We start from the raw sequence: 19,283 nt of genomic DNA, 5'->3' as shown, positions 1-19,283 counted from the left end.
ATGGTGATGAAGGTGATGGTGATGATGGTGATAGTGATGATGATGGAGGTGATGGTGATGATGATGATGATGGTGCTAGTGATGGTGATGGTGATGAAGGTGATGGTGATGAAGGATGGTGATAGTGATGATGATGGAGGTGATGGTGATGATGATGGAGGTGATGGTGATGATGATGGTGATGGTGATGAAGGTGATGGTGATGATGGTGATGGTGATGATGATGGAGGTGATGGTGATGATGATGGAGGTGATGGTGATGATGATGGTGATGATGATGATGATGGTGATGGTGATGATGATGGTGATGGTGATGAAGGTGATGGTGATGAAGGTGATGGTGATGATGGTGATAGTGATGATGATGATGGAGGTGATGGTGATGATGATGGAGGTGATGGTGATGGTGATGAAGGTGATGGTGATGATGGTGATAGTGATGATGATGGTGATAGTGATGATGATGGAGGTGACGGTGATGGTGATAGTGATGATGATGTTATGAAGATGAAGGGATGATGATAGTGATGATGATGGTTATGATGATGAAGGTGATGATGATGGTGCTAGTGATGGTGATGGTGATGATGAAGGTGATGATGGTGATGAAGGTGATGTGATGACAATGGTGATGAAGGCAATGGTGATAATGGCGATGATGAAGGTGATGACTGACAGTGATAGTGATGGTGGAGGTGATAGTGGTGTTGATAATGGTGAAGATGAAGATGATGGTGATAATGAAGGTGATGATCATGATGGTCATGGTGAAAATGGTGATGATGGTGATGGTGATAATGGTGATAATGATGGTGAAGGTGATGAGATGGTGATGATGGTGATGAAGGTGATGGTGATGATGAGATGGTGAAGATGGTGATGATAATATGATAGTGATGATGATGGTGGTGATGATGAAGGTGATAGTGATAATGGTGGTGGTGGTGATGAAGGTGATAGTGATGATGAAGGTGATGGTGATGATGGTGATCAAGGTGCTGATAATGGTGATGATAGTGATGAAGCTGATGTGATAACAATGGTGTTGAAGGTAATGGTGATAATGGTGATGGTGAAGATGATGACAATGATGGTGATGGTGGAGGCGATGGTGATGATGGTGGCGATAACGATGGTGGTGATGATCATGATGGTGATGAAGGTGATGATAGTGATGATGATGATGATGGTCATGGTGAAGATGGCGGTGATGGTTGTGGTGATGGTGATGTTGGTGGTGGTGGTGATAATGATGGTGGAGGTGGTGGTGATGATGGTGGAGGTGATGAGGTGATGAAATGGTGAATATGGTGATGATGATGATGAAGGTGATGGTGATGATGGTGGTGATGATGAGTTGGTGAAGATGGTGATGATCATGATGGTGATGAAGGTGATGATAGTGATGATGATCATGATGGTCCTGGTGAAGAGGGCCATGGTGGTTGTGGTGATGGTGATGTTGGTGGTGATGGTGATAATGATGGCGGAGGTGGTGGTGATGATGGTGGAGGTGATGAGGTGATGAAATGGTGAATATGGTGATGATGATGGTGATGAAGGTGATGAGTTGGTGAAGATGGTGATGATGATGTCATGGTGATGATGAAGGTGATGATAGTGATGATGATGATGATGGTCCTGGTGAAGAGGGCCATGGTGGTTGTGGTGATGGTGATGTTGGTGGTGATGGTGATAATGATGGTGGAGGTGGTGGTGATGATGATGGTGATGAGGTGATGAGTTGGTGAATATGGTGATGATGATGGTGATGATGAAGGTGATGATAGTGATGATGATGATGATGGTCCTGGTGAAGAGGGCCATGGTGGTTGTGGTGATGGTGATGTTGGTGGTGATGGTGATAATGATGGTGGAGGTGGTGGTGATGATGATGGTGATGAGGTGATGAGTTGGTGAATATGGTGATGATGATGGTGATGATGAAGGTGATGATAGTGATGATGATGATGATGGTCCTGGTGAAGAGGGCCATGGTGGTTGTGGTGATGGTGATGATGGTGGTGGTGGTGATGGTGGAGGTGATGATGATATGGTGAAGGTGGTGATGATGAAGGTGATGGTGAGGATGGTGACGATGGTGATAGTGATGATGATGATAATGATGATGGTAATGGTAATGATAAAGGTGGCAGTGATGGTGACTAACACTTTTTTAGCTTTTACTCTGTCTCAAACATTTCCATATTTAACTTATTTAATCCTTATGAGTCTCTGAGGTAATGACCGTTATCCTCCCAATATGTCTCATGAGAAAACACACTGAGAGGAAAATTCCATGAGTTCAGACCTCACCAACTGATAACCCCTAGCCTTTTGCAGAGGTAAAGCCCTTGGCAGTGTTCCAGGGGTACCCACATCCTTGCCTAAATCTCCCCAGAACCTGGTGGATTCTGGATAGGTTTATTTTACAGTGGGGAAACTGAGGCTTGGAGAAGTGAGGTACCATGTCCTCAGCCACCTGGCTGAGCCAAGTCTGAAGTCCAGACCCTCATGGAGTCTGAGCTAGCCCAGTCAAGCACCGCAGCTACGCAGAGGCCCAGAAAACGTCCCATGTGCCTCATCCGTCCTGCTGAGTCCTTCAGAAACTCCCCACAATCACCAGACCAGTTTTAAATAGCAATTCAGGCAAGATAAAAATCAATTAATTTGCAGCCACTGGATGTTTATTTCACCTTTTGCTCAGCTCTTCTGGTTGGCGACGGAAACTCTTGACTGTCCGGCATATATTTATAGCCTCTCTGAGCATGAGACTCTCTCTGGGCAGACGGGCAGTGTCCAAGGAGCTGGTGTGGTGCCCCGGGCGTGTTGGTCCTGGCCGGCCGATCCCCCCTCCCCTGAGCTGTGAGGATTTGTAGATGTGTCTGGGCACTGCTGGAGTCAGTGCTGGCACCCTGGGCCAGTTTCTGGGGATGCTGCAGGAAGAGGCCCAGGAATGCCCTCCAGGCTGAGGGAACAGTGTGTGCAGAGGCATAGAGGTGTCACTGTGGCTGGAGTCGTGGGCCTGAGTGTGGTGGGGCGGGGACCTGAGTGTGTGACTGCCCACATGGAGAGGACGTGGCCTTGCCTGGAAGGCAGTGGAAAGCTTCGAGCCACCGAGACAGGGCCAGGATTGCTGGGAACACAAGAGTCCTCCCAGAGGGAGCAAGGGCGGAGGTGGAGGCTGGCCACGGAGCCACGGGAGGACCTGGGAGGAGGCCTGAGGCTGGATGGGCTGACGCTGGGGGCGGCGGCCTGTGTCCCACCCTGGCCCCACCTCCTGTCCATCCAGATTCCAAGTCTCAGGTTCCCACAGGGGTGTCCAGGAGCCACAGCTCTGGCTGGACCCAGAGGGGCCCACTAGGCTGAGGGGCAGGTCCAGAATGATGGGGTGGTGGCTGCATGGGGTATGGTCTCTGTGGGGAGACTGAACAGGGAGGGAGGAGACCCTTTGGGAACACCAGGATCAGAACGGGAAGTGGGGAGCGGGCAGAGGGGGGCTGCTGAATTGTCAATGGAGGAAGCTGGAGCCGGGCCAGGCTCGAAAGTGCTTTCTGCCTCTTTAGAACATAATCAGCAAGTGTGCACCTATGCACACCAATGCATATACTAACCCATGTGCACGTGCACACACATGCACATATACACACCCACAACCCATGCACACACACTGATCTGTGCGCACATGGACACAGGCACACCTGTGCACACACACGTACACACATAGTGCACACACATGCATAGCTGTGCACACCCATGCACACCCCACAGTGACACACATGCCTGTCTGCACACCCATGCACACTGACCTGCGTACACATGGACACCTGCACACGTCCACACCTGTGCATACACTCACACATGTATACTGGTAACAGTTAACACATCTGCACACACACACACCCATGCACACACAGACATGCATGCACACCCGAGCACACACATGTACGTACACAACGCACACAGACCCACGTGCACACACACACGTACATACAGACATGCATGCACACCTGAGCACACCCACATACACACTCCAAGCAGACCTATGCACACACACACGTGCACACACACATCAGTGCATACACATACCTGTGCACACAATAACACACACCCATACACACACCTGTGCAGACACTCCCACGTGCACACACGCATGCACACACACACCCAGCATGCAGAGGTTGCAGAGGCTGAAGCAGCTTTGGGGTCCCCTGGGGCTGGGACATTGTGGGTCTTGGCCCACCCAAGCCAGGGGGCTGTTGGATGCCCGCTGAGTGGACAGCGCACAGCCTAGGCTCTCAGCAGCAGCACCCCTTCCTTTCCTCTTCCTTCTGGCATAAGGAATGGTGTCTGCAGAGGCAGCCTGTGGAGGGTTTTTAGACTCATTGAAAAAGAAAACTGGAGTATCCCGTGGAGGGGGTCCCGGGGCGGACGTGCAGCCTGACCTGGCAGGTGCTCTCAGAGGACCCTCAGGGTGGGGGCCGAGGGCACGGCACATCAGCTCTGGGTTGGGTCTAGGTGCCTGCCCACCTGCACCTGCCCTGGTGGCTGCCTGGAGGGCTGGGGGCACATTCGATCCCAGGAAGCAGAAGCTGTGTCCATTCCAGGCCCAGGCTCTCCTAGGATGAGAGGTGCTGGTGTGTGGATGGGTCGGGGTTGCTGCAAAGTCACATTGGAGATTTCATGAGCTCCCATTAGGTTTCTGGTGTCCAGCACCCTGGTCAGTACCTGGAAGGAATCAATGTCTGTTCATCCAAAGATTGGGACTTGGCTGAGAAAGCGACGGCTGAAATGGCAGGCTGGGGTCAGGGCATTTCTGCTGGGGTCAGGGCATCTCCGCTGGGGTCAGGGCATCTCTGCTGGGGTCAGGGCATCTCAGGTGGGGTCAGGGTATCTCGGCTGGGGTCAGGGCATCTCCGTTGGGGTCAGGGCATCTCAGGTGGGGTCAGGGCATCTCCGCTGGGGTCAGGGCATCTCTGCTGGGGTCAGGGTATCTTGGCTGGGGTCAGGGCATCTCCGTTGGGGTCAAGGCATCTCAGGTGGGGTCAGGGCATCTCCACTGGGGTCAGGGCATCTCCGCTGCGGTCAGGGCATCTCCGCTGGGGTCAGGGCATCTCGGCTGGGGTCGGGGCATCTCGGCTGGGGTCGGGGCACCTCGGCTGGGGTCGGGGCACCTCCGCTGGGGTCGGGGCATCTCCGCTGGGGTCGGGGCATCTCGGCTGGGGTCGGGGCATCTCGGCTGGGGTCGGGGCATCTCCGCTGGGGTCGGGGCATCTCGGCTGGGGTCGGGGCATCTCGGCTGGGGTCGGGGCATCTCAGGTGGGGTCGGGGCATCTCCGCTGGGGTCGGGGCATCTCGGCTGGGGTCGGGGCATCTCCGCTACGGTCGGGGCATCTCCGCTGGGGTCGGGGCATCTCGGCTGGGGTCGGGGCATCTCGGCTGGGGTCGGGGCATCTCGGCTGGGGTCGGGGCATCTCGGCTGGGGTCGGGGCATCTCAGGTGGGGTCGGGGCATCTCAGGTGGGGTCGGGGCATCTCCGCTGGGGTCAAGGCATCTCAGGGGGGGTCAGGGCATCTCGGCTGGGGTCGGGGCATCTCGGCTGGGGTCGGGGCATCTCGGTTGGGGTCGGGGCATCTCGGTTGGGGTCGGGGCATCTCTGCTGGGGTCAGGGTATCTCCGTTGGGGTCAGGGGCATCTCAGGGGGGGTGAGGGCATCTCCACTGGGGTCGGGGCATCTCGGTTGGGGTCGGGGCATCTCCGCTGGGGTCGGGGCATCTCTGCTGTGGTCTGGGCGTCTCAACTGGGGTCGGGGCATCTGGCTGGGGATCAGCATGGTGGGGGGAGTCATGGTTGGGGGGCATGGACCCCATGGCCTTGCAAAGAAGATCCAGGGAGGAAGAGAACAGCTGGAGGGACGATGAAATGCTGCTGGCCGTGAAGCTGTGATGGGCAGATTGGTTGTGATCTGTGTGTGACAGAGACCCTTTAAGAACTCTTTCTGGAACCTGGTTTGACCAGGCAGATGGAGGGGCAGTGATGGAGGAAAGGGTGTGAGAGGTCCTGGAGGCCAGGGCTTGGCCCACTGCAGGTGATGGGTGCAGGCCTGGTGGGGAGGGCTGGAGGGGATGCATTCCAGGCTCTGCAGGGGGCAGAATCCTCAGTGCTGGTGACCCCTGGCTGGGAGGTGAGGCGGAGGGAGGTGTCTGCCGTCATCTGGGAGGAGTCCTGTGGACAGAGACGCCTAACAGGGGATGACAAGGAGTTGGGCTGGGCCCGTGGAGCTGGAGGCGACAGGGCGATGCTTGGGGTTGAAGCCACATGAACCTCAGGCAGGGCTGTGACAGGCAGTGAGCTCTCCCACCCACCCTGAGAGGTGCCTGGGGCTGGAGCAGGAAGGGCTGCCCCCACCTCCCCGCCTGGCAGGCAGCAGGAGCCTCTGTAGCCCGGAGCCTATGCTCGCCCTGGTTCCCCGGAGCCTGCAGAGACTCCCACACAGATGGCCGGGAGTAACTGGGCCACGGAAGGGCATTGAGGGCAGGGCCCGGGCAGCCACATGCCCCTTTCCTTCCACGCTTCTCACGTAACTGTGGGAGCTGGCGCAGCCACAGGCATCTCGCCCCCACCGGCCGCACCGGGAGCACCCACCGGAGCTTCCGTGGCAGCCGTGTAGGTCCCAGGACGGACAGTGCCTGGCTGCAGAGAGAACCGAGGGGATAACTGGGTTTGCAGAAGGAAAAGCTCGTCTCACACGGGGCCGGGCCTGCCTCACTCTGGCACGCAGGCGGGGGGGGACGCAGCCCTGCACCTGTTCCCACCCCAAGCCCTGGCGCCGACGTCCGCGGGAACGGCTTGTTTTCCCACAGAAGCTGCTGGGCCGTGCCTTTGCCGGGCCCCAGACCTCATGGATGATCCATTAAACGTTGGCACAGGAGCTGACCTTGGGCGGCTCACCCGCTGAAGTGTGTTTTTGCTGTTGTTCTGAGGACGGTTTGCAGCCCAGGGTGTGTGACGTACATCAGTTCCGTCTCGGCCGGCCGGGCCTGAGGAGCGGGCAGCGGACAATTGCAGGGAAGTGGCTCAGGCTCCCGAAACAAACAGCGGAGGAGCAGCTCGGTCACCTCCGAGACACCTGGAGCCTGCACGCAGCTCAGGAACGCTCCGAGGAGTCACCGCCTGAGGGAGCAGAAAGGGATTTGGGTGGAAGGGAGCTTCAGGTGAAATTGCCTTCTATGTGGAAAAAACAGTTATTGCAACGGTTGCTTAAAAAAACATAAAAATGCTTCCATGGGGTTTATTTATTCAGGAGAAATCACAGAGCTACCTGGGAGTGCTTTAGAGGCAGGGGCTGGTTCCATTCTCTGTGTGGATGTGTGCGTGTGTGCACAGGCATGTGTGCCTGTGTGTTTGTGTCTAGGTGTGTGTGCATGTGTGTGTGCACAGGCATGTGTGTGTGCACAGGCATGTGTGCCTGTGTTTGTGCATGTGTGCAAAGTGTGTGCATGTGTGTGTGCATAGGCATGTGCTTTTGTGCACAGGTGTGTGTGTGTGTGCCTGTGTGTGCATGTATGCACAGGTGTGTGTGCGTCTGTGCTTGTGTTTGCATGTGTGTGGGGTGTGCGTGCATGTATGTATGCACGTACCAGTGTGTGTGTGCACAGGTGTGTGTGCACAGGTGTTTGCATGCAGAAATGTGCATCTGTGTGTGTGTGTTCACACATGTGTGCGTATGTATAGGATTCTGCTTCTGCCTAAGTCCAGAAGCACACAGGCAGGCAATGTGCACAGGAAACGTAAAGGCACTGGAGTGAGCCTGAATTTTCCAGGCTCTGAGGAGTCTCACGGGAGGGAGGAACGTGTCGTGGCCCCCGCGGCCCTGAGAAGGCATTTGGTGTCTGTCCGCTCTTAGGTTCACTCATGGTCGCTGCCCTCATGATGACTGTCTCATCTGACGTGCTGGAGCTCCTGGAGCTGGGGTAATTTGGCCTCACCGCTGCTCTGTAACATTGGTTGGCATTGTCCCATTTAACAGATGAGGCAGCTGAGGCTGAAGCAGTTACAGGCCTCGCCTGAGACTGGCTGGTGCATTGCAGAGCTGGGGCTGGACCCAGACTCTTCAACTCTTGGTTTGCAGCCCGATTTTGGTGCTGATGACGTGGCCCAAGGTGCGGGACAGGAGCCTCCTCAGTCCCATTTGTTCCTGGCCAGGTCAGGGGGAAGCCTGGGTTAAGCTCGTGTGTTGAACACATTTCCAGCTGTGCTTAATCTTTTAGTTACTTTTTGATTTATGGAAAGTGATAGCAGTTTCCATTTATGATAGTGATACTAATTTTCTTTTAAAATATATTTAGTATTATTATTATTATTATTATTTGTATTAGTTCATTCTCACACTGCTATGAAGAAATGCCTGAGACTGGGTAATTTATAAAGAAAAGAGGTTTAATCGCTTGTGATTCTGCCTGGCTGGGGAGGTCTCAGGAAACTTACAATCATGGTGGAAGGTACCTCTTCACAGGGCAGCAGGAAAGAAAATGAAAGCTGAGCAAAGCGGGGAAAGCCCCTTATAAAACCATCACCCCCCTGCCATGATTCAGTTACCGCCCCCTGGGTCCCTCCCACAACACATGGGGATTATGGGAGCTACAACTCAAGATGAGATTTGGGTGGGGACACGGCCAAAGCATGTCATTATTAGAGACAGAGTTCTGCTTTGCCAGCCAGGCTGATCTCCAACTCCTGGGCTGCAGTGATCCTCCCACCTCAGCCTCCTGAGTAGCTGGGACCACAGGCACATGCCAGCACACCCCAACATTTTTGTGTTTTTTTTCTTTTTCTTTTTTTTTTTTAAGAGGTGGGGTCTCACTGTGTTGCCCAGGCTGGTCTCAAACTCCTGGCCTCAAGGTGTCCTCCCACCTCGGCGTCCCAAAGTGCTGGGATTACAGGCGTGAGCCACCATGTCTGACCTGATTTTGCAGGAAATTTTAAAAAATCAAAATAGTTGCAAGGAAAATGAATCCTTTGTGATTCCCCTGCTGCGGACGACGGCCAGGGCAGGACAAAACGGCCAGGGCAGGACGTTCTGCGGTGTCTCCTCCCAGGTTTGTGCCACCGGGTTATTTTTAGAGTCGGGTTAGAATCAATAGTGAGAAAATTTGGGGAGTATGACCTAGAGTTTTGGCAAGCATGTTTTTCCAGCCCAAAAAAACCCAGACTCTCAATCCTCCTGAGAGTGTCTGTGCTGCCTCGTGGCAGTCTGGGAAGTGGAGTTGGACAGGAGTGTCTATTTCCAGAGCTTTCGATGGCTTGAGAGACCCGTGGCACGTCTCAAGCTGGGCCTCCCGGAAACCGAGGGCACGTGGTGGTTGCGGCAGCCGCCCATGTCGTGGGAATGCTGGATTCTGCCTGCCGGAGGTCGGCACCCCTGCCCCTCCTGGCCCATGTCCATCCTGTTTCTCCTTCCTCTGCTGTTCCCTTTCTGCTTTCGGACTCAGGCATCTGGCACAGATGTCCACGGGTGGGCAGGCACAGGATGGGGACTGTCACCACCGTCAGTGTGTAGGGTGGTGTATCAGCTAGGGAGACAGGCCGAGCTGCTGTAACAAACAGTCCCTGCAACAGTGCAGTGGAAAGAACAGAGAAATGTCTCCCTTTCTTGATAAGCGATGGTTGTGTGTGTCAGGTGGGCGAGTGTCTGACCCGTGTGGCCCTCCCGACTCGTAGCTCCACCAGGGGCCTGGCCACGGGTGTCACGCGGCTGAGACGTGGGGAAGGGATTTGAACCCAGGTCTTCTGGGCTCTGAGGGTCCTGCCTCTTTCCCTCCTTGGCTTCTGATCCTGGTGGAGATGGGAGGGCAGGAGGAGGGAGTCCCGTGGCCACCAGACTCCGCCGAGGAGACCACGCTCCCCTCCTCCCAGTTCCTCCCGGACTCTGGTTGGAAACGGAAGCTGCCCAGCCCAGGCCAGGGGTGGGAGGGGCCGCACCTGGTTCTCTGCAGCTCGGGTGGTCAGAGGTGGGGGTCGGCTGTGGGAGGGCAAGGGGCAGCTGAGTGGCCGCGTTTAGTTCACGTGAACTTGGTAGCTTTGCACGGGGACCCTTCAGTACCCTGGGAGCCGGGGGAGGCACCTGTGTCTTTTATGACGCAGACTTTCCCGGCCCCAGGGACAGAGGCAGCGTTCCCCTCTCCATTCCAGAAACATGGCATCTGAGCTCAAGACACAGCTCTACTGGGGTGTGTTTGGAGAAGGTGTGAAAGGATGAACTTGATCTTAAAGGCAGGGGGTCGACATGCCGGAGGTGCGTGGGGAACAGTTCCCGATCCACAGCCACCAAACACCTTCCTCCGGCCTCAGCCTCTCCTGTCCAGCTGTGCCGCAGCCCTTTCCGGGAGGGATGAACGCGGACGCCTCAGGGACCGATCCCTTTGTCTCACGGGTGGGGCCCCTGCCGGCCGTCTCGGCAGTGACTCCTAAGAATACAAATTCCAAAAGCAGAATGACTCCGTTTGGAAGATTGTTCTGCATTATTGACAGCATTTTATCCCTTTTAGTGACTGCATTCCTGGACGTCCCCAGAGGCCCTTCTAATTATCCGAGGGCTGCCCGTTGCAGGGTTGCATTCACATCAGGCAAACCCATGTCGCAGCAGAAACTGGGTGAAGCTGTGTTTGGGGGTGACGGGTGGGGGCGGGTGGGTTTGCTTTGGTGGCCTCTGGGGTGCCTCTGAGGGGTCGGCACGTGGAGGGGCATCCAGTCACTCTTGGTGGGAAGCACGAATGCCCCCACCCGAGCCGTGTTCTGCTCAGGGGCTTCATGGTGGTTCTCACAAAGGCTTTAGGGGTGCAGGGTGGCCTGGGGGTGCCTGGGAGCTTGGAGACAGCCAGGAGCTGAGCATCCTTGAAGCAAAATTCGTGCTGGCCACTCCCAGGGTATATGCAAGCGGGAGACAGGGGCCCGGAGGGGGCCGCACTGCTGGGAGGAGCACAGGCGGGATGAAGACAGCTTGTACCTGGCTGAGTCCCCGGAGCGGGGGCAGCCAGGTGTGCATCGAGGTGGGGGGCCTGGCTGCAAGCCCACGCCGCCTGGGTCTGCCTCCCAGGCTCCCCTCTGCCAATCCGCAGCACCCCTCCTGCAACAGGGCCTGTGAGCCAGGTGTGCTGGTCACCACCGTGGGTGACCGCAGCCTTCGGGTAGGGCTGGACGTCATCTGCTTGTGGAGGCGGCGGGACTCTGACTGTGTGGCCTTGGCTAAGTTGCTCAACCTCTCTGGGCTTCCATCTGCGAAGTGGAGAAATTCATGCCCCCCACAACATGCAGGGACCCTGAAAGAGGGGGCATGCGAAGGTCTGGGGTGCAGCAGCTGCCCAGACAGTGGTCGGTCCCTCCCTGGCCGGGCTGGAGGGAAAGACAGCAGAGGTTTACAAACCACATCTCTGCAGAGCCTCGGAGAAGGGTCCAGCCTGAAGATACCTGTGCATCCTTTCCTATCAGGGTGTGTGAAGAGTGAGAATGCCTCCAATTAAAAAAAGGCATCTTTGTGGTACTTATGCTGCCGATTTCCAAATGGCATCTAGGAGATGCCGCCACTTAGAACCGGATTCCGGAGACGACTGAGCACGGCCAGTGTGCTCATGCACCCAGACAGCGTGACGAGTGACAAAGCACGCAGTGTGTCCGGGAGCAGTCGGCACAGCAGCCCCGTGGAGGATCCCCAGATCCATCCCTGCCTCTTCCTTTCTGGCAGAATCCCAGTCCTCAGCCCCACCCCAGAGCGGGGCACGTCCAGTCCCATGGGTCATATTCCCCAGCAACTGGTTTAGGGCAAGCGTGAGACCCTCTCTGGCCAGTGAGGAGTGAGGGGATGTTTCCAGGAGTTTCTGGAAAGGTTTCTCACTGCTGAGGAGAGAAGTGCAGGAGAAAGAGGCAGATTCTCTCTTTTTGCTGATGGTGTAGGGGTGGCCTGTGGTGACTCCTGGAGCCATAGCAGCCTCTGTGCCACCATGAGGGACCTGATTGAGGACCTTGCACCTCCCCGAGGTCCCAGAGCAGGAGGCGAGAGCAAGGCTGGGTCCCTGCCACCTCCAAACCACGGAATGGGCCTGGGAGCCCTCCCCTATCTTCCGGCTCTGTGGGATCCGTGGCCTCCCCATCTTGTGGCTCTGTGGGATCCGTGGCCTCCCCGTCTTCTGTCTCTGTGGGATCCGTGGCCTCCCCATCTTCTGGCTCTGTGGGATCTGTGGCCTTCCCGTCTTCTGTCTCTTTGGGATCCGTGGCCTCCCCGTCTTGTGGCTCTGTGGGATCCGTGGCCTCCCCGTCTTCTGTCTCTGTGGGATCCATGGCCTCCCCGTCTTCTGTCTCTGTGGGATCCGTGGCCTCCCCATCTTCTGGCTCTGTGGGATCCGTGGCCTCCCCCATCTTCTGTCTCTGTGGGATCTGTGGCCTCCCCCATCTTCTGTCTCTGTGGGATCCGTGGCCTCCCCGTCTTCTGTCTCTGTGGGATCCGTGGCCTCCCTGTCTTCTGTCTCTGTGGGATCCTTGGCCTCCCCGTCTTCTGGCTCTGTGGGATCCGTGGCCTCCCCATCTTCTGGCTCTGTGGGATCCGTGGCCTTCCCATCCTCTGGCTCTGGGATCCGTGGCCTTTATTAGACCTTAGCAGCCTCAATTTGGGTTTTCTGCTATTTGGGGTCAAAAGCACCTGAACATTGTTCCACACCCAGGTTTCACCAAGTAATCCTGTGAACCAGAGGCCTTCAGGTTCTTCGCCTGGATTCTTAGAGAGGAAAATAATCCCAGCTGTAAAACAGAAAGCTGTTAAAAATGGCCACAAAGGGCACATCAATGACGTCTGTCCTCAAGGTCAGCGTGACGGGCTGTCCAGACAAATAACACTGCTCACAGCGGCTCTCCTGCGCGGGGGGTTTGGCCTGCTCCAGACCCCATCTAACTAAGTTTTCTCGCCCGCTCCAGACCCTGTCTAACCAAATTTTCTTGCACTGAATTCTCAGGGTGGCCACAGCTTCAAAGACCAGGAAGCAGAGAGTTCTCACCTATGGGAAGGCTGGGGCCGGTGGCTTCAGAGCCCACGAGTTTCACCCTCCGCCATCTGCCTCCGCATGGGCCTCAGAGCCCAGAGCTGTGCCCGGGACTGGCCTGAGCCAGTGCCAGGACCGGGAGGAGGGCCGGGAGCTGTTCCTGTGGGTGGGGGCCCACAGAGTCTTCCCTCTCTCCAGTGCCCGGGGTCTGAGTCTGTGGGCACCTGGCTGAGGTCACGCTCCCTGTCTCCCCCTGTCCACAGTGGCGGCACTCGGCCGCCTGGTCTGTTTACACGTCCTGCTCATCCATCAGCTGAATTCATAAACACGGCAGAGGCCTGGGAGCCGAGTGGCCCCACGGCCGGATCAGGGGCCAGGGCGGGGGTCTGGCTCTCAGAGGGGCTGCCAATTGGTGCCTGGAGATTCCAGGCATGGCGGGCACCAGCAGGGTCTCCTGACCCACGTCTCTCCCAGACTGTGATGAGGTGGGGAGTTACTCATTAACCCCGGCACAGCCTGGCTGGCATTTGATGAGGCTGGGTCTGGGTGAGCCAGGGTGAACCGAGCCCACCTTGAAATGAAGTGTTTGTTCTCCACGAGCGGCTGCTCTGAGAGGGCCGCCGTCTGCCAGGCCGGCTGGGGCTGTGGGGACGTGATCCCTGGGTACCCGGATGGTGCCGTCTCTGGACCCTGGAGGGCCAGGCTGCAGGTGCTGCCACCTTCCTGGGCCTCAGCTTCCCCGGCTGTAAAATGGGACGACATTCCTCACGCAGGTGCACTGCTGCAGTAGACGCGGGGCCCTGCCTCCGGGGACTAGGGACGGGTCAGAGCATGGTGCTGAGAGAGCTGCTCAGGGTGGAATTTGGGAAGTGTCTGAGGCCAGCGGCGTGCAGGGCCGGCGACAGAGGTACGTTCATCAGCACCTGTTGGGGGTGTCTGGTGTTGAGGACGGACCGTTTCCCTGGCTGTTCAGAGGAAGCCTCTCTAGTGTGTCTTCACAGCAGCTCTAGGTGTCAGGGGAAGATTCCTAGGTTCCCAGCAAGCAGAGTCTCAGGTGGGGACAGTGACACGGCAGCCGCGTCTGGCCACACAGCCCACACTCTCCCTGTGCTGGGCCACGGTTTCCACACCTGGGGCCCTGGAGGGACCAGAGTCCAGGGGACATTCAGCTACCCCAGCCTCGCCGTCCGCAGGCTGGATCTGTGTGTAGCACATTCTGCGGCAGTGCCCTGTGATATTCTGCCCACGGTGTCTGTGTTAATCATTGATCTGGGCAACCCGCAGACCCCTCCCCACTTCCCCGTGTCGGGGGTCAGGAGGGTGCTTAGTGGGCGTGTGACCCTGAGACAGCACCCCCCCTTCCCCCGGGGAGGCCGGGATGCCTGGACGAGCTCCCAGTCCTTGAGAGTTGGTCCAAGGTCAGCTTGGAGCCCGGCAGCCCCGTGACAAAGATACCGACCCCCCAGGGAAGGTCCCAGCGCATCCCCTCCTGGCTCCTCCACTCGCCTCGGCGATGAGTCCCATTTCAAGGAGCTGTCTGTGTGTCTGAACAAAAATGGGAGCTGGGCCAGGCCGGACGGTGGTCTCTGGGCAGGTCCCGCGGTGCTCAGATGCCCTGGTTGCCGGTGCCGGGAACGGGAGAAGCACCAGCATTGGATGTGATGATGGCAGGGGCTCCGGGGAAGGACCCGGGCGGGAGGTGGGGGTTTGGGTGGTGACGTGGTCGTGGCAGTGGCTCCGGGGAAGGACCCGGGCGGGAGGTGGGGGTTTGGGTGGTGACGTGGTCGTGGCAGTGGCTCCGGGGAAGGACCCGGGCGGGAGGTGGGGGTTTGGGTGGTGACGTGGTCGTGGCAGTGGCTCCGGGGAAGGACCCGGGCGGGAGGTGGGGGTTTGGGTGGTGACGTGGTCGTGGCAGTGGCTCCGGGGAAGGACCCGGGCGGGAGGTGGGGGTTTGGGTGGTGACGTGGTCGTGGCAGTGGCTCCGGGGAAGGACCCGGGCGGGAGGTGGGGGTTTGGGTGGTGACGTGGTCGTGGCAGTGGCTCCGGGGAAGGACCCGGGCGGGAGGTGGGGGTTTGGGTGGTGACGTGGTCGTGGCAGTGGCTCCGGGGAAGGACCCGGGCGGGAGGTGGGGGTTTGGGTGGTGACGTGGTCGTGGCAGTGGCTCCGGGGAAGGACCCGGGCGGGAGGTGGGGGTTTGGGTGGTGATGTGGTCGTGGCAGTGGCTCCGGGGAAGGACCCGGGCGGGAGGTGGGGGTTTGGGTGGTGATGTGGTCGTGGCAGTGGCTCCGGGGAAGGACCCGGGCGGGAGGTGGGGGTTTGGGTGGTGATGTGGTCGTGGCAGTGGCTCCGGGGAAGGACCCGGGCGGGAGGTGGGGGTTTGGGTGGTGATGTGGTCGTGGCAGTGGCTCCGGGGAAGGACCCGGGCGGGAGGTGGGGGTTTGGGTGGTGATGTGGTCGTGGCAGTGGCTCCGGGGAAGGACCCGGGCGGGAGGTGGGGGGTTTGAGTGGTGACCCCTCACGTGCGTCCCACCCTGCACCCGCCTGGCTGGCACTCACGTCCCTCCATCTCCACCCGCAGGGCACCGCGTCCGTGCTGCAGCGCCGGTCCCCCAATGAGGAGTACGTGGAGGTGGGGCGCCTGGGACCCTCTGACTACTTCGGTGAGTCCAGTGGGTGTCCCCTCCCTCGCACGGCTGTGGCCATCTCATTTGGGGTCCTGGGAAGGGCCTGGAGGTGAGGAGCTGCTGGGGGGCTTCCCTGGGGCCTTGTAGTGGGGCTTGGCTGAGCCCCAGTGTGGCTGCAACAGAAGGCTCAGTCCTATTCCCCCAAATTGAGGTCCCAGGGCCACACTTGGGTCCCCAGGAGCAACCAGCCCTGGATGTGGGGTGCCCCAGAGGACATGACCTTGGGGGAAGCAGCCTCCTGCTTCTGGGATGAGGGGGCACAGTGTAGCCATCAGCCACCAGCATTCTCGCAGCTGGGGGTGGGTGGGGTTGAGGGAGGCCTGGGCACACCTGGGCTTTCCTGCAGCTGGGGGTTGGGGTCCTGAGGGAGGCCTGGGCACACCTGGGCATTCCTGCAGGACTGCCCAAAAAAGTGCAGGACAATGCCTAGCTGAATGTGAATTTCAGATAATAAACAATTCATTAGCATAAGTATATCCCAAATAGTTCTTGGGCTATACTTATGCTACAAGGTCGTTTGAAATTCGAATGTGCCTGGCACATCCTATCCTTGAAAGGGAGCCGCTTCCAGGGTCCTGGGCATAACCTTTCCCTGCTGCGGCCTCAGGACCCCCAGGCCCGGCCCTGACCTCTCTCTTCACCCCCCCAGGGGAGATTGCGCTGCTGCTGAACCGGCCCCGGGCGGCCACCGTCGTGGCCCGGGGGCCCCTCAAGTGTGTGAAGCTGGACCGGCCCCGCTTCGAGCGTGTGCTGGGGCCCTGTTCTGAGATCCTCAAGAGGAACATTCAGCGTTACAACAGCTTCATCTCCCTCACCGTCTGAGCACAGCTCCCGCCCTGCAGCCCCAGCTCCCCAGTGTGGTGGCCGTGCCGTGCTCGTCTGTGTTGGGGGCCCGGGAACCGCGGTGTGGGTGTGGGCCAGGTGGGACTGGGTCCCAGCAGCGTGGGGACTGCCCCTTCCCTGGACTCACTTTTTGGAATAAATGATCACCTTGTGCATTTCCAAATCAAAGGACAAGCGGACAAAACGCATCCCAAGATCAAGGAAGGGACAGGCCAGCTTCCTCCCCACACGCCTCCCCGGCCGCCTCTGCGGGCTTGTCCTGGGGGGCCCACCCCACCCCCGCCAGTCTCCTGGAGATGCTTGAGGATCGGTCCTCCCCAGAACCCAGGCCGGGACGTTGCCCCTGGGGCCTGGAGACCCTGTGAGGTCAGGTCCCCCAGATAGAGGTCCGAGTGTGGGCAAGAGTGTGTCAAAAGGGGCTGCCCCCCAGGGGAGATGAGGCTGAGAGCAGGGAGTTGAGGCTGAAGAAAGAAGTCAAGGCCCCTCCTGCAAATGTGTACCCCTGCCCGCCCCACTGTACCCCCACCTCCCCAAGGGGCCCTGCTGCGGATGCCGGGGTGGGAGAGTCCCTGCGCTGTGAGATTGATTTTGCCTGTAACTGGAGAGGAAGCCGGGTGCCAAGAAACACAGGACTCCTGCCTTGGGAGCCAGGGCCACGGCCGCAGGTAGACCCCGGTAGGGGGGCCGGGCTCGAAGTTCTGTTGGGAGGGGCTGGCGGGACTCCAGCAGGCCGTCCTCACCTTCCTTAGAAAGTGCACCCAGGGCAAGTTGATGTTAGGGAAAGACAGAAGTCAAGCCAGCCACGGGCCCCACACACCCCGACCCACTCAACCGACTTGTCCCTTAAATGTGTTTTGGGTCCCACGGTGATGACGTGAGCCAGCCAGGCCCGAAGGGGTGAGGCCAGTGCAGAGAAGCTTCCCAGGGGATTCCTGGGTGCCCCGAAAGACAAGTGAGGCCATTGCAGTTCACCCGATGTTGCTCCCGTCCCGTGCAGCCTGGGGAGGCTGTCCTTGGTCCGAGGCTGCTCGTTGCAGCCGCTCCCCTGCTGGTGGTTACGACGCGTGGGGCCCCCCTCCCCGCCCAGCCCCGGCCACGTCGCCGTGTCCCGCCTGTGCCTGTTCCTGTGGACCTGTGAGCCGTCCCCCCCTTATCTCTGCTCTGAATGCTGCATGAACCATTAAATGTGCAATGAAGTACCTCTTCCCGGCTCGGGAGGCCTTAGTCTGAAGTCTTTTGTAGATAAGGGATTTTTTTTTCTTTTTTTTATGGTGGTAAAATACACATAACACAAAAGTTACCATTTTAACCACTTTTAAGTGTGCAGTGCAGTGGCGTTATCCACACCGCAGTGCGGCCATCACCACTGTCCACGTCCAGCCCTTTCGTCTTCCGAAATGGAAACTCTGCAGCCGTTAAACAACAGCTCCCGCTTCCAGCCCGAGGAGCCACCCGTCTACCCTCTGTAGCCCTGTGTATCCAGACATTCTCCTTTCAGCGTTGTCAGTATACAGGAGGGTCCGTGTGTAGCCCTGTGTATCCAGATGTTCTCATTTGAGCTTTGTCAGTATACAGGAGGGTCCGTGTGTAGCCCTGTGTATCCAGATGTTCTCATTTGAGCGTTGTCAGTATACAGGAGGGTCCGTGTGTAGCCCTGTGTATCCAGACATTCTCCTTTCAGCGTTGTCAGTATACAGGAGGGTCCGTGTGTAGACCTGTGTATCCAGATGTTCTCATTTGAGCGTTGTCAGTATACAGGAGGGTCCGTGTGTAGCCCTGTGTATCCAGATGTTCTCATTTCAATGTTGTCAGTATACAGGAGGGTCCGTGTGTAGCCCTGTGTATCCAGACATTCTCCTTTCAGCGTTGTCAGTATACAGGAGGGTCCGTGTGTAGCCCTGTGTATCCAGACATTCTCCTTTCAGCGTTGTCAGTATACAGGAGGGTCCGTGCTGCCCACCGCCGTATCCCGGGGTGGCTAAGTAGACGGGGCTCAGCTCCCTGTCTCTGCACTGTGAGGGTCCACGTCCCACCATGGTCCCAGGTGGCTCTGGTCCTTGTGGCTGTTTCGTGGGACCTGACGTGGACACCCAGATCCCAAGGCTGCCCCGGGAGGGGTTGGGGTGTGTCCAGGACCAGGGTGCCCTCGACCTCTGGATGGGACAGTAAACTCGGGGTCCAGGGGCAGGCACAGCTCACTCATGCACCCCAGGCCCCCGGGATCTCCTGCAGGAAATATTTCAATAAATAAACAACAGTGAATAAGGGATGCAGGAGAGAAACTTTGGGAGATTCAGGCTCTGACATTCATAGGCCAAACACAAAGGAACTTTGACCCAAGTCTCACACCTTATGCAAAAATTAATTCAAAATGGATCACAGACTTAAATATGAAACTATAGGGAAATTACTCTTAGACTTGACACCAGTCCATGAAAGGGAGATTTGATAAATTGGAATTCATCAAAATTAAAAACTGGTGCCCGCAACAGACCTTGTGAAGAAGATGAAAATACAGACCACGGACTGGGAGGAAAGATTTTCAAACCACGTGTATCGCAGAGAAGACCAATACATAGAATCATTTAAGAACTCGGCCGGGCGCGGCGGCTCACGCCTGTAATCCCAGCACTTTGGGAGACCGAGGCTGGTGGATCACCTGAAGTTGGGAGTTCGAGACCAGCCTGGCCAACATGGGGAAACCCCATCTCTACTGAAAATATAAAA

General features: G+C 57.7%; 1 protein-coding gene across 2 annotated transcripts in view; it reads left to right on the top strand.

Annotated features, from left to right (window-relative positions):
* PRKAR1B (protein kinase cAMP-dependent type I regulatory subunit beta) overlaps positions 1–17,755 on the top strand; it is a 179,957-nt gene extending 162,202 nt beyond the window's left edge. For both annotated transcript variants that reach the window (XM_024241248.3, XM_024241247.3), the window contains exons 10-11: positions 15,608–15,689; positions 16,363–17,755. In XM_024241248.3, coding sequence (XP_024097016.1) covers positions 15,608–15,689; positions 16,363–16,535 — 255 coding nt within the window. In that variant the 3' untranslated portion in view covers positions 16,536–17,755. The remainder of the gene's footprint in view (positions 1–15,607; positions 15,690–16,362) is intronic.
* Positions 17,756–19,283: the final 1,528 nt, after the last annotated feature.

Source organism: Pongo abelii, chromosome 6 (assembly GCF_028885655.2).
Source record: "Pongo abelii isolate AG06213 chromosome 6, NHGRI_mPonAbe1-v2.0_pri, whole genome shotgun sequence".
Lineage (NCBI taxonomy): Eukaryota > Metazoa > Chordata > Mammalia > Primates > Hominidae > Pongo > Pongo abelii.
The sequence above is the reverse complement of the archived record's forward strand: the minus strand, read 5'-3'. Positions and strand labels throughout refer to the sequence as shown.